General features: G+C 37.5%; 1 protein-coding gene across 2 annotated transcripts; it reads left to right on the forward strand.

Moving 5' to 3' along the window:
- The first annotated feature begins 1,913 nt into the window (after window positions 1-1,913).
- ramp2 (receptor (G protein-coupled) activity modifying protein 2) lies at window positions 1,914-9,826 on the forward strand. 2 transcript variants are annotated; one of them, XM_081382619.1, is made up of 6 exons: window positions 1,914-2,093; window positions 2,810-2,874; window positions 3,019-3,076; window positions 7,708-7,737; window positions 7,905-8,073; window positions 8,166-9,826. In XM_081382619.1, the coding sequence occupies exons 1-6, from the start codon at window positions 2,039-2,041 to the stop codon at window positions 8,413-8,415; spliced, it is 627 nt and encodes a 208-aa protein (XP_081238745.1). In that variant the 5' UTR covers window positions 1,914-2,038; the 3' UTR covers window positions 8,416-9,826. The 2 variants fall into 2 exon arrangements, with proteins under 2 accessions (XP_081238745.1, XP_081238746.1); XM_081382620.1 differs by having other exon boundaries at window positions 1,955-2,093; window positions 2,564-2,874.
- Window positions 9,827-15,851: the final 6,025 nt, after the last annotated feature.

The following is a 15,851-nucleotide window of genomic DNA, read 5'->3' on the forward strand; positions in this document are numbered from 1 at the left end:
GGCATTATTACCATTAAATTCCTCTATAATTATTTTCTCTCTTCAATGACCTAAGACAGAGGTTCCCAAACTGATTCATAGGACCCACTTAAACTTTTAACAAAGAAAATGACAAACAAACAAATAACTTTTGGAAAAAAAGATGGGGGAAAAAACAATTTAGGAAATATTCACCGATTCAGAGTTCATTCAGTAAAGGATTCAAACTAAACTCCTGAGATTGTCTTTTTGAAAGATTCATTAAAATAACAGACTAATAAGAGTAATTTGTCTCATGTATCGGACTACACAGGTCGTGACCCATTTGAAAACAACTGACCTATCCCATTGCAGGACAATAGACTTGAGGGGCATTTTCATGTGTTTCTATAGGGGAAAAATGACTTTTGAATTTATTAAACTTCATTTGCATGAATTCGAATCAGCTTTATTCTTATGTGTAAAATTCATTATTGTATACATCAGGAAGCATGTCTTCAGATTTTGCCTTTTGGAGCTCCAATTTTGTGAAATGTAAGTGTCCTGAACATGGTAAATAAACCCTGTGTTTTCTGTCCCTCTAACTTAATCTGTTTTACAAACAGAACAAACCAATTAAGGGTGAAAAACAAGCCTCTCCTTACTAATGTGAATCAAATGTGGAAGTAATTTAGGTCGTCAGAACTTCACAAGGCACCAGACCAAGTCCAGCTGAGTGAGAGAGGGGGGATTGCCAGATGACGTTGACTTGTACATCTGTGGTTCTGTGTGTGTGTGTGTGTGTGTGTGTGTGTGCATAAACTCTAAGGGAATGATACTTTCTCCTCTTGCATCACTCCTGAGCTGTACCGAGTGCACGCCACTGGTGGTCATAGTGTACATGCGTCAATGGCAGTGGTGTAGCTCTATGTACGTCAATAGCGAGGGTAGACACTCCTCTGAGCCAATGCTCAGGGGGTGGATTTGTCATCAGTCTTTATCTTTCCCCTCCTCACTGAAGCACAGTTCACTCTCCAAAGCACCTGGGGTAAGACCCCCTGTAGAGCCCGATGAGGTTAACCGAATCCCAGCCAGAAACATTCAAAGAAACAATCTGTTTGGATTGAGGCTGCTTACTCAACTCTACAATAATAAACACTGTGAGACCTACCACAGAAGCCAGTTGTGGTTCAACATTTGAAAGAAATGTCATTATAAAAATGTAATGATGTGTTGCCTGTAGTTGTCCATACAGAAGCAATATGAGGAAGATATGAGCTTTGTATATTGTGGCGAGTAGGATGCAATTCCTAAATTGTTTTATATATATATCTATATCTATATCTATATATATATATATATATATATAGAGAGAGAGAGAGAGAGAGAGAGAGAGAGACAGAGAGAGAGAGAGAGAGAGAGAGAGTTTGTAAATAAAACTTTTTAATGAAACTAATAAGTGAAATATGTGTAAACAGCAATATGTAAAGCATCCTGTACACCAGATTCTTCCGTTTCCTCAGTTCTGAATAAATGCCATGGTCTTTGACCAAAACATCATTCTTCATCATATATATATATATACACTCTACACTACACGATAAACAAATGAACTAAACTTAAGTAAAAGCAAAATCAGGCTCATGCTTTGTTGATTTCTAAGCTTCAGTCCTTCCACTCTCCTTCTCAAATTGATTGAGAGTATAGTGTTAGAGGAAAAACATACAACATCCTCAAATTAATGTACACAAACAACAAAAATGCTGTTAAACAAAGGTGTGCAGTGACAAACGCACTGACTTTATGTAGTATGATACATATTTTAGTATATACATCAATACATGTTTGGAAGAGCCAGAAATGTTTGGTGGAGATAGAAATCCAGAGAGACAAATGGTGACAACATTGGGATATATTAGACAGCCCACTCTATCTGTAATGTCTATGAATCCACCACCCCTTTAAGGAAATGAGCACATCCTGTTGTTTTAATAGAGTCTTCCTGTTGAAGAGTTCATACATGTGATGTGTGCAAGCTGAGGTGGACAGACAGACAGAATTATCCCAGGATTAAAGCATAATGGCGCACATATCTATAGCTACTTCAAAACCACAAGGGACTCTTCTGTTTTGGGGTAAGATCTGAACCTTCAGAATAAAAGTTTGGCTTTATGTGCTTGAAACTTAAAATCAGAGGCATTCTCCAAGAGAAAATGGTCTTAAAAAGAAGTACTGTATAGCTATCTTCAATATATTTTTAACAATTCTGGTGTGAACTCTAGTGGAATATATATATTCAAATATTATACTGTATTCTAAATGTATCAATATTTTAAACTTTTTTGCCCTCATGACCATAAAGAAAATATAATGTACATCAGAAATATATTCCACTAGAGAACACATTGGAATTATTGTTCTAAATTTTTCATTAGAAACAGTTCAATGGAAAATATATATCATATTGACTTGTATTTTAAATGTAGCCTATTCTTATTTTACATTTTTGCCCTTGTGACCATAAAGAAAATATAATGGAATATCATGTAGATAAATTATACTGTTGACCTCTTCAAAATTATGCTTTAAGTTTCTATTTTGGTAGATATAGATAAATAAGGGATTAGAACACTTCTGAGGAAATGACTGTCATGATCCAACTGGACAAGACAAAGGGAGGATGTGCACTTCATCTCCCTTCATCTCCTCCCTTCCTGTATCTTTTTCCATGCCTGTCAATATTCCCCTAACTGCTGGAATTCACTGTCTTATAATGACGAATAAATCCCAGTGTGTTTCTGAATTTAAGTGTGATTCATGTGTATAATACAAAGTTTATTTTTCATGATAGTCTGTCTGTGTCTAATGGTCTCAACTCTGCAGACCCTTGTACAAAACGAACAGAAACACGCTGTGGTGAGTTGTGTTGAAAATTTTCCTGATAAAAATATGCACATTTTAAAAGTTCTATTTAAGAATTCTATTGGCTATCAAAAAATTATTTTTGTAAACCCATGCTCTGTCTCTTATTAAAATGTATTTTTCTTCTGTGCCCTATAGAGGCCGACTGCATCAACCCCACCGACCGAAGTACAAACCACTGCCTACACCAGAGCAGGTGAGGGATACAGCTGTATAAATATGACAGACATGTTGGCTAATTTTTTGTTTTTCTGAGTTGTATGTCCAAATAAACCATACTGTGAAGTTGTTTTCAGTGTATGGATTGAATTGAGTCCATTTTGAGCAGCTGATGTGCTGCAATGTATATGGTATAAGCACATATAACAAAGAATAGCAGACAATCAGTGCTAGGAAGGTAACAGCATAATAATGGTGTAAAGAATATTGTGTCGCAATTCTACACAGCGGTGAGAGATTTTGTTGACACTTTCAATCAGATTTTTTCCCCTAATATTTATATTCACGGGAGAGTCTCTGGAACGAAGAATAAACCAACTGCTTCAGTTTGATATTTGGATAAACACATGGGCTCAGGGGAGATTTAGATTGGCCTGTTGTAAGGATCCAAAAACAGAAACAAAGACTGCATTGTTCTGCGAGTGTCGCACACATATGACGTTTAACAACACATACAGCATACGGCATGCTACCTATAAAGCATATTCACATAAATAAATGTTGTCTTTCTCTGTTGTTTGCTTTTGTTAACACACATACAAAGGAAAGTCCTTATTTCTCCTCACTTTTTTGGTCTTTATTCTCACCTCTTAAAGAGTTAATTTCATACCCTTTATTTTTTTATATATATTCATTTGAGTAAAGCTTATATATATATATATATATATATATATATATATATATATATATATATATATATATATATATATATATAAATATATATATATATATATATATATATATATATATAAATACATATTTTATTCTACCTTAAAATCTAAAGCTCTAAAAAGGGACGCTTATTCCAAAAATATAATTTAACATCTTTAATTTAACAATTAAAACATCTTGTTTGAAGTTGTAGGGAGATTGTCATGTCATTTGCAATGCTTCACAGGAGTGATCCACTCTTTTTGCAATGGGAGTCCTACGGTATTGTAGGACGTTTAAAAGGACGTTTTGAGCAAAAAGCTGAGAAAATAACGTTTTTGTCAAAGCCGTTGTACAGATCGGATTCAGAACCATGATAAAAAACATGGAGTAGCCTAGATCGAGTCCATCAACACCCCAAAGCTTCACGGTCCTGTAGCTCATCCTGGGTCAACATTTCATTCAGTAATGTTAGGCAGTTTTGATTTATGCTGTTTAATGTTGACGATCTACATATTTATATGCATATGATATTGCTTGTTTCTTCTTTTTTTCACCTCTGTTTTGATCAGGAGATTCAGTACTCTTTCAGAAGATGTTTCATAGCGCCCCCTTACCGTATAACAGTGAAAACACGGAAAGCCGGAAAATTCCGTCAATGGCGGGGAAGTGTTGTCTCATAAATGATGGAAATTTCCATCAATGACAGGGAAAAGAGTAAAAAATCAATGCTAAAAAAATGATTGGTGATATATCGTCCAAAATCTGAAAGTAATAGGGTTGGTAAAAAAAAAATCTGAAAGATCAAAACTTTATTTAAAAAAAATCAGTGCTACACTAAATGGTTTCCTGTAGACTTAATCTATTGGTACCGATTGAAGACAAACTGACATGGTCAACATGAGATCCACAAACACAGAAGTGTTACATAAACTGTTCCAGCCCTCCCTCGGCCCTGGATTCGCCTCTTTCTCTTACTTTGAAGTGAGTGAGCTGAGAGTTTGTTTCAATCACAGCTGGTCTTAAACCAAAAGTACGGCCCTTCAAGCACAGATGGCAAACTCTGATTATATCGTTTCCCGAACTCGATCTGTTTAATATGACCCAGTTATTCTTAAAAGTGTCCGTTCCATCAAGCCGCCCTGCTCTGATGTTTCCTGTTTGGAAACAGATGCGAAAAATGCAAATAAATCAAAACCACTGAGCCGACGAGGAATCAACCTGAGAGAAACAGAGTGTTTTTTTAAAGGGGGAGACCCGTTTGCAGATGTGCATCTGGCCTGAGTGTGCTCGGCTCAGAAAAGATCCGCGCCTCGGGGAAACAGCGATCCTTTAAACACAACAGTGCTTTATCATGAGTCGAGACTAGAACTGAGAACCAGTTCTTATGCAGAAACATTTCCATTAAAACAAGAAGGACTTTCATGAAGCTCAGTTAACTTTTCCTCTTTCTTAAAGTTCCCTCTACTACTCACCACAACACAACTACTAAGAGCAAGCTCACACTACAGGACTGTGGACTACCTGAATTGCTGTGGAGCTCACGCTACACAACAAGGATTCTTGTCATCTGTCGTAATCTTACCATAGCAGTGCGCTGCAAGGTGCACAAACTACAAGACATTAGGGCTGCGTCCGGTACCTTCTGCCTACTCATTTATGAGTACTGTGAATTTGGACATACATCTTTTGTCTTTTGACATACTGTTTTTCACCAACTAGTAGGGAAGTATGCGATTTCAGATGCAGCTAGCCTTGGTCAAGAGGCAGTCCAAAGCAACGTGAGACGTGAGAAATTCATGTATATGATTACAAAGTTTTTCCGTTTATACCATCTGCACTGTGATTGGCTAGATTAGTTCCAACTTGTAGTATTGCACAATCAACAGATCAAGTGTAAGAGCACAATGATAACGCTGTAAAAGCAGACTGAGCTTACCTTTTCGGCGTGATTACATTTAATCTCCTCGACAGCCTCTGTAGTCCCATTTAGCCACTTGGCAACAAAAAATCGCGAGTGGGGTAATACTGATGTATTTTATATCATAGAATAATACGTGAAAGTGTCTTGAGCTTGTGTTCACCACATAACTTATTTCAGCCATTTAACCAAAAAACCCATTGACTTCGGGACAATGGAACCGGAAGATCTAAAATGCTAACTCATTTCCGTGTTTTGGCCTTCAGCTTGATTTCATACCTGCACCACTCTATACAACGACAAGGTGGAACAAATCCAGCCAATCAAAAATCTCGTAATCGCATGAATTTCTCTTGTGAATTTATGTGAGAAAGAGTTTTTTGCGCTGTTGGCCTCTTGACCAAATATCTTGTAGTTTGTGCACCTTGTCAGCATTGTTTTGCGTAGTATGCGTGCTGCTATGAAAAGACGACGACAGATGACAACCAGGCTTTTTTTAATGCTTCAGATTATGATTAAAGAACTGCTGGATCTCATGCTGGACTACTTTCGCAGGTTTATTATAATCAATCACATGAATTTAAAGGAACACACCCCCGTTTATTGAAATAGGGGTTATTCACCGTTTCCTACATTAGATAGGTGGGCAAACGCATTTTTGTCTCAGTGCATGCATTGTCTTAGTCTGGCAGCGCCGCCACTAGCTTAGCTTAGCATAATGAATGGAATCCTTTGTTGCCGGATAGCATGTCGTGAGTAAAAGTGATCCAAAAAAAAACAAATTACTTCTTTTGGCCTGCGTATTAACAACGAGTACAAATAGCAATGCACATTAAGACTAGGCGATTTCCTAGGCGGATATTGACATGGGACTATATTGAGGTGAAGCACAGGCAAAGCACTGCTACTTGGGCACAGAGATATAACACCTGTGCTTTACTCATGACATGCTATCCGGCAACAAAGGATTTCATTCATTATGCTAAGCTAGCGGCGGCGCTGCCAGACTAAGGCAATGCATGCACTGAGACAAGAATGCGTTTGCCCACCTATTTAAATGTAGGGGAGACGGTGAATAACCCCTATTTCAATAAACGGTGGCATGTTCCTTTAATAACATCTACATAATCAAAGATTAGCTTCTGGATGAGATCAGTGAATTGATGATTATAGCTGTATCACCAATAAGTAGGCAACATCATCTGATCACATTTTCTCTTATTGTTCTGGCCATGACAAGCACAGTAAGCAACTAATGTTAAAGGAACACTCAACCGTTTTTTTGAAATAGCGCTAATTCACCTAACATAGTTAATATAGACATTAAGAGTTTTGTAATTAATAGTATTTAAAAAACAACAACAAATGAACAAATGTATGACTGAAACGTACGTCTCTGTTTAATATTTAAATATTTAGTTATGGATTGTATTTATGCCTCCTTTAAAAGTAATTGAAAATGCATTCAAAAGTTTTAGTCTTTTTCTGTTCAAGTCTGAGAGAGAGAGAGAGAGAGAGAGAGAGAGAGAGAGAGAGAGAGAGAGAGAGAGAGAGAGAGAGAGAGAGAGAGAGAGAGAGAGAGGCGGCCAGAGGTGGAGCATTGTTACGTGGGAAAATTAAAGCGTTTTCGGTCAGCAGCTTTCTAAATCTGAACATCTGGTAACCCCGGTTCCACATGTGGATACGGCGCATCACGCTTCCACCCGTAGCGTTTCCTGTTATGCCTCGCGCTCTTTGGTGTAAAAGTTCAGGCACATTCAGTGGCGGGTTTCGACCATCTCGCCAGCGCTCGTTTGCTCTGATATGAGGGTATCCTTAAGCTTCTTTGGCGTCTTTCTGTCTTTTCTGTGTGGTAAGTTTTGTGTGCGTCGATATACAACTACAGCTTTCATTTAACCTAAATTAGACAATATGCAGTGCATGAGAAATCTATAGCCTACTTGCAGGATGAAGATGTCACAAATCGGTTATCTAATAAGATGAATATGATGTAGGATGAACTTAATGATGATTTAAGATTTACTTATATTTTTTAGATCCTGGCCGTGGAGATGGAGGAACATTTGGTATGTAGCCTACATTACTTGTCAAATAACCGACCGTTTTTATATCAACTTGACTGTGACACCTAAAAGATAGCCTACATTATGCAAAAACGACATTATGTACGACAGGATAATTCACTGTAAGTGACTTATATCACTCATTATTATTATTTTCATTTACATCACAGGCTGTGCTAACAAGAGCATCTGTGACACATACTGTTCAGTTTGTTTGAGCAATTCCTGGAGAACTCAGCAATGCTATGAAGTGTTGGTGCAGGTCTGTGCATATAGCTTTGATATGGCTATGATGTCTATGAACAGTACTAACTGGTGTTCTTTGGAGAGGGTAAAAAGGTACTTTCTAAGGATTCATTATCAAATGCCATATATTAATGTATGTGCTTGATAGTTATTGGTGGCTTTCTTTTTGTCTGTTTCTCTGGCAGTGCATACAACAATTTCACTGTGTGTACTGAGATCGTTGCTGAATGTCTGCTGATTCCCTGGCCGAATAAGTTTGTTGAAAGCATATTTGTGGATATCCACACCACCTATTTTCAAGAATGCCCCACAGAGGCACTGAGGGACCCCCCTCCCGGCATTATCCTTGCCCTTGTCATGACCCCCATATGCCTAATCCCTGCCATGGTGGTCCTAGTTGTTCTCAAGACTAAAAATGGAGACAGGAGGTCCTAGAGAAGATTCCAGATGCAAGAAGATTTTGTTCTTATTCCTTATTCTGCTTCGTTTTTTCTTCATTCGGGATGGTATCCCACTCCGGGATAATGTCCTGGCCCAACACTCCCCTGCAGTGAATGTGCACCTGGTCGACTCCAGGTTCAAATAAACCAGCATGCAGGATGAGCATTTGTTCTGGGGATGACTTCTGACTGGAAAATGTTACTGTACTTTAATGAAATAATTGGTGGTTAGAAAAGTGTATTTATCATTAACCTATGCTGATGTGCATTTCAGATAATTCAAGACAATCACATCTACAAACTGCACATATAGGTTTTCAGGATGTAAATGCATAATCTAATGAAATATAAAATGTGAAATGGCAATGGAAAAAAGGTTCATTTGAAGCAGTCAAATGTACTGCATACGTAACCAGGTGAACAAAACATCACAACAAAGAACATAAACTGATTGTGAAACTGAGTGTCCACCTTATGCACTGTATGAAATATTTAACCCATGTTTTAATGTAGATTTCGTTGTTAGTTTGGTGACAAGAGCTGTTTAGCTGACTCTAAGCATAGTGTCTTTGTGATTTCGTTTCTATTTTGACACAAGTCATAAAGATTGACTTTTTAAATTTATTGTGACAATCATTGAAGAATTAAGCATAAATGAGTCAAATGCATGACAAAACAAAGCCAAATGAAAGTGTCTATTTCAACAGGCAGCTTATTGAATATCTGTTTATTTATATAAGTTAATGTCTCGGAAGAAATCAAAAAAAAAGGGAAGGGGATGTCAGAAAATGGAGGTTTATATAGATTGTAATGTCCACTTGCATTGTCCATGCTAATTTTACTCTGCCCTTTACACAGAACTGCATTGTAATTTACTTAGCAATATAATTACTATATCAATGTGGCCACATGAATGAGATTTCTGTTTGTGTTTTATAATTATTTCAATAATGGATTATTTTAAGTGAAGGAGAGCATGTTTTCTCTCTAAATCTATGTTTTCACATCACTTATACTTATACAAAAAATATTGTGTATGTCTACAGATGTGTTAATGGACATAATGTACTTCACAGAACCACTTTAAGAGCCTGTGAATAATTTTATACTTCACCTTTTACTTTGATTGAAAATATTTTTATATAATTAAACCACACGCTTTACCTGGAGTCTATCATTGTGATTTTAGTAAAAGTGTCCTTTTTGCAACCTTCCATATTAATAAAATATCATGTTTTGTGCTGCCTCTACATGGAAAAGGATGTGTGACAGAGAGCTCAAATATTCTAAATTACCCTCACACCTCAGACAGAAGGGTTGATGTTGGAGAGGAAAATGCTGGAATGAGAAGAAGAAGCTGTTTATAGTCTTACATCATGTTCCAGTGAACTCTATTAAAGTTAATTAAAAATACAAGGTCTTATTTGTTCATAGTATAAACAACGGAATTTCAGATGAAATCACTGCTGTAAAAACAACTTAAACCACCCCTACTTGTTTAAGATGGTCTCCCAGCCTGGTGGTCAGCCTAAAAACTATTTTGCTAAACCTCTCTCAAACCATTTTTTTCTGCAGGTATATAGCTGCTCACTACAATGTTTTGTTAGAGTAGTTAGTAATCCACTGTAAAACACACACAACCTCAAAGTCTTGTGTGAAACATTATGTGTTTGTCGGGACTCGGCCTGGCAGGGTGTGGTGGGAACGAGAGTGATCACCCTCCTCCTCCTCCTCTGTCTCGTTCTTCGGCTCTGCTCCTCGTCCTCGTCCTCCTCCGGCTCAGATCAGGCACAGGCCACGCCCTCCGCAAACAGATCACCCAATCCGGCGTCACTCTCACGTGTCTCGGGAGAGAGGACACACCTCACATCTTCAGCAATCAGCCATTCACAGCCGGCCAGATGCTCCTGGCCTTCATTACTGCCAAATCCCCGGCACTGATCCAAAACACAGATTCACATCTGTAGCCTACCCTCCCCTGGCCAGCGATCGTACAGTTGCAGTGCATACAGCACTACTCACGAGTTTCTGGCTAACCCGTTTTATTCTGTTAGCGGTCTTACATACAGGATTCACATTACGGGTTCTTTTTTTAAAATTTTATTAATTTAATTTGAATGCATATTAAAATAACATGTCTATCAAATTTGAATACCGGCTATGGACAATAAGACCTAACTTGTTTGTTTGTTTCTCTGTACACAAACGTCTCTAAAAATGAGTTAATAGAGAAGATTTATGTGACATTACTGCCACCCAGTGGTTTAAACTGGAGTTATCCAAATCCAATAAAAAGTTATGTTCAATATCCTATCAAAATAGCCTGGCAAGCCAGACCTACATCAAGATGTTGGGTCTGGCAACTCTCCATAGACACGGCTCAATCCGAGGGGCGGGATAAACGGCTGTCTTTCAAATTCCCTCTGCGCGCAATAGGACAGCGCTTCAACCAACCAGAGCGTTTTCCCAACAGCGGTCAGCGGAGCTAGTTGATAGATTCAACTTTTGAATCTGGCCAGCAAAACTACGAACACATCTTCCTTTTTTAAGAATACCTTAAGTACCGTTCTTTGCTCTTTTCTCAAAGAGAAACTTAACTCCAAGTCCTCCAGAGTCGCGCCAAAGCCGATTCGAAAGACTGTTCTCCAGCAGCTCCGCCATTCTTTGTTTTCAAGTGGCAGGGAACCACTCTGTCGTCATTATGTCAAGCACGCCCCGCCTACTCTATACGCGATGTGATTGGCCTGACCCATTTAAAACCAATTTAGGTTTTTACAGCTCCGAAAGTCAATGGAGAGTTGCTAGACTACCCTGGCTGCAAAATTAATTTTGCTGCCGCTAGGGTGCGTCTAGATTTCTAGGCTACTATCAAAATGTTATCTCGCCAAAAGTGTTCATTTGAATGAGTAACTTCATTCAGACTGCTGCAATTATTTAATGCTGATCTTTGCTTCTAAACTGTTTCACAATTTATGTTATTAATAAAGGCACAAGGTCACAACCAAAATAATTGATGTCTTCTGTTTGATGTTGCTGAGATGCAAGGCAATCTAAAAGAGTGTTTAGCATTAGCAGCTTTTCATTTCTATTTCTATTATTATTATTATTATTATTAGGGCCATGTTTTTTTACCGTGGTATTCGATATTTGGGGAGCTCTTCGTAAAACTTTCATAGCTCAACAGTATTTAAGTAGGCTACTCAAAGTTAAGTAAAAATGAGGAACGGAGAGAATGATTAAAGCATACTCAAAAAACATGAAGTGAAGATAGACACAATGAAGAAGAATTTGAAATGTAATTAAATTCAAAAAGGTTTATGAGGAATAGATGAAGGGAATGTATTGATGAATCCCCAGCATGGTTGTGTTGTAAGTGCTGTTGTATTTTTTGCAATGTCACCTAAAACGGCACATCTTGAAAATACATTTTCTAACACTTACCAGAGGAATTGTCATTCTTGTTCTCCTGCTTGCGTTCCCATTTCAGCATACATATCTGGACAGATGTAAAAGGATGTGGACTTTGTGTGTGTATGTATAACCTATATAGTCCAAACATGTTTTGTGTAAATTTTGTGGATGTTATGGTCTGCAAATAGAAACAGTTTGTTTATATTAACCCAGTTTATGTGATTCATTTTTTATCCACAAATTTGCAGTTATATATAACAGTAATGCCATACATAGTATCTGATGAAGCAACCCGCTGTTTACTGGACTAACCCAACTCACATTAAACTTGTGTATAAATATACACAAGGAGTATAAATAGACAACATGGGCATTTAAAATGTTTTGCATGAATTTAGAGTGGTAATTTATTTGTTTGAAATAATTGTTATTGCCATCCTCAATCCCCATTTCATTTTTAAACATCCTAAACGTTACTACATATGGAAAACAAGGAGCTGATGGTTAATCTTACCCCTCTGCATGGCTGGCTAAGCTGACCCCTAGCCTGGGGAATGGACTACAATTGACAGTTGTTGTGTCAAATTAAAGTAAAACAACACACAACAACAGTAAATAAAAGCTATTATAAACAGTATCCTCAATATATCCAAATGGCATAGATTATATCAAATAGTTTGAAAGATATGAAGGTTTGTGGAAAAACATGCAACTAAGTGTTTTTACTGATGTAGTTGTAGGATTGAAAATCATTAGGATTTTTGAGCAGCTCTTTAATGCTTAGGATGTAGCTATTGTGCCAATAGATGGCAGCAAAACTTAGTTTTGTTATAGCTCTATATTGCATTTGCTTGTTGTTTGTTTTAATAATACAGAAATATGCAGCCAATTATAGCCATATGTATTCATTGTATAACTAATTATATTTCTAATTCAAAAAGTGGAAGAGCAGTCTCAATGCATTGTGTTGGTGTAGCACAATCTCATAGGTTGCATTATTTGGCAGAAAACCGGATCACACTTTGTCAGCAATGCACAGTCAGAGTTCAGACACTAAAAAGCGGAAGAATGCTCAAGTTCTGTATGTCAGACCAAGGTCTATAAAGACACTCAGAGTTCAGTGTTTCACTGTGTTAAACTAAACTGTTTTTGCAATTACCCATTGAGAGGCCAAGAGTGTTGTCGGCTTTGCTGGTGTGAAATGTGGTCTGGCTTGAGGTCAGCCTGTGTATTTCATTTGGACAATGACCATGGCGTGGTGGTTTCAGACAGACAGCAGTGGTCAGAGGGGGAGTGTGGGATGCCACATCGCGAAAATGTCTTTCACCAATGGCATGCTAGGAACTATTTGTTGATGGTCCTGGTGTTACACAATATGTCTTCCCACTTTTGTGACGTGAGAGCACAAGAAAACAAACAGAAGAGGCACAAAACGAAGTACAGGTAGGCCTATGCACATATGAATGAAAAGATTAGCTGAAAAATAAAAGCTACTCATTTATAAACAGAAATTTGTCTAAAACTACGAAAGTATTGTTCTTTTTCTTCTGCAAGTTGCTAAAGTGAGCTAAATACATAAATTATCACAATTTTCTTATACGAGTGGTGTAACCTGTAAAAACACGTAAATGCCTGCAGTCATTTTGCTGTTATGATAATTATATATAATTACACACGCCACTAACACAATTTTTCAGCTGTCATATAAATCACGAGTTTAGTTAGAGGTAGGGTAGGTAATTTTTTTATAAACACATTTTTAGTTATACTGGTTGAAACTTTCTTCACATCCTGATTGCAATTGATGATAGATGTTGTCTAAATATTAAAATATGTATATCTTCTGTGGAAATCTTTGGACAAAAAACCCAAAACAATTTAATCCAATCATTGCATTCGGTCCAAATGCAATGATACTACGTCCTACCTGCCTTTTAACATATGTATTTGCATACCTACACTCACCCTGCTCACACAGACATCACACATCATCAGCGCATTTCATGAGACTATGCAGATTTGTAGACACACAGTGAGCGCCACAAACAAACAGTAAAATATTTTACAGTTCCTCCTGAACCAAAACAACAAGCTTATGCTGCATTCACACCATATCATAAGGCCATCCTTAAAAATATTTTGGTTTGCAGTAACAGCAAAAAAAAAGAAAAAAAGGGTCGGTAGGTCGGTCTATATTTTTTTATATATATAAAAAATAATATAAAAAAGTATATATTTTTTCATTTTTAAAAAAAAAATCAGGGTCGGTGGGGGGGGGGGGGGGACATTTTTCACCTATGTCTAAGGGCTGTTTACACCAAGCCACTTCATGCGTTTTCTCAGATCGGATTGCAATCTGATTTATCAAAACGATTCCATTTACACCTGGTTACATAGGCTAAATGTGTGTTGTTTTTTTGCGGATATAAATCCGATCTTCAATTACCGCTATATGTAGATTTAATGGAGTGCACGTCACCGAAAGCAACAGTTATGACTACATTATTTTATTTATCATCAGCTAAAATTTCTGAATCAAAGCCCGCAATAAGAGAAAGCGGAAACAGCCCTGGTAAGATCATTTCGTTTCTTTACATTTAATGATGATGATTGTGTGTTAAGCGTCAGCGACTTACTTTCACTTTGATTTGCGATAGTTTGCACGTTGATGCTCAGCTTCTCATCTGCGGCGATGCGTGTTGCAGTAGCGTCGTCGTCATATCTGACTAAAACATGACATATAGCCTATAACATGCTCTCGCATGTTTATTTTTAATAAACCATATTCAACAACATATAAAAATGAAATAATCTTTAGAGTAAAGCCGCAGCCATCATTACCAAGCGCGAACCATTGACAGTGAATGAAACGAAGCAAACTTAGCTTGCAGGCCGTAGTGTGACATGCGTTTACGGTTAACCAATGGTGTAAACATAATCATAGATGACGCGCCACGGGTTTTTATTTAAAAGAAAGAACGTAGCTTATGTTTGTATGTAGGTCTAGGCAATTTATATTCACAATACTTAATAACTAATATTATTTTATTGCAGTTATATTAGTTGTTTGAAGAGTTAAAAAAAAAAATCGGTCGGTCTAAACGCAAGTTTACAACCGGCAAGTCGGTCGGACTGAAAGGGAAAAAAAAAAAATAATTGGGTCGGTACTAAATTGACAGGGTCGGTCGGGTTACGGCAAACAAGAATATTTTTAAGGATGGCCTAATTGTAATTACAAGATGGCAACCCGTGATGTTCTCGGGACAACCTGGAGCTGTTCATGTCCTCAGCCTCGAATTTATGTGTTTCTATGTCAGTACTATCAATGTCGAAATGAAACTGCAGCAGTCAGGTGGTACAAGTAAAAACTCTGTAAGTTGCAGGGTTGCCAACTTTGGGACTTTGGCTGGAGTGAGACTCTGTAAAACATCAGTGCGTGCGCGTAACCCTAACCCTAGTCCTTGTTTACTTAGTATAAACTCTGATTTATGAAAAAAAGAAGAAAAAAACTAATAGAATGGAAAAGTTTTTTCAAAATGTACAATTAATTTATTGATTGCACTATAAAAAATAAAGATAGAGGTGATTAAATAACAAACATGTAAAACAACAACATTAAAACAATAAAAAATCGCAAAACAAAAGGGACACATAGTTACTCCACCTCCCCAGAAAACCACAACACAAGTTTCACACATTAGGCCTGTTGTGCCACAGTGGCAGAGTTGGCCTGCTTCACTACCTCTTCAGGAGCTCGTATCTGAAGCAGGGTTCAATCCATTCATGAACGTTCATTGCGTCTGTCACGTGACAAATGAACGAAAGACTCAGAAGGTAAAGTAATTATTATGACCGCCGCTAGCGTAGCTAGCGAAAGCGGTCATATAGGGATTGTCAAAGTTTTTTTTTTTTTTTTTTTCCGTCACCTTACTGAATTTTTCGTCAACGATACCAGGGACACCGAAGCACCGGGGAACATGAAATTTGGTGGGCATGTAGCCCCACTAGACTTCTAAGGAA

The sequence above is a fragment of the Scardinius erythrophthalmus genome (genome assembly GCF_964197995.2).
Source record: "Scardinius erythrophthalmus genome assembly, chromosome: 1".
Taxonomy (NCBI): Eukaryota; Metazoa; Chordata; class Actinopteri; order Cypriniformes; family Leuciscidae; genus Scardinius; species Scardinius erythrophthalmus.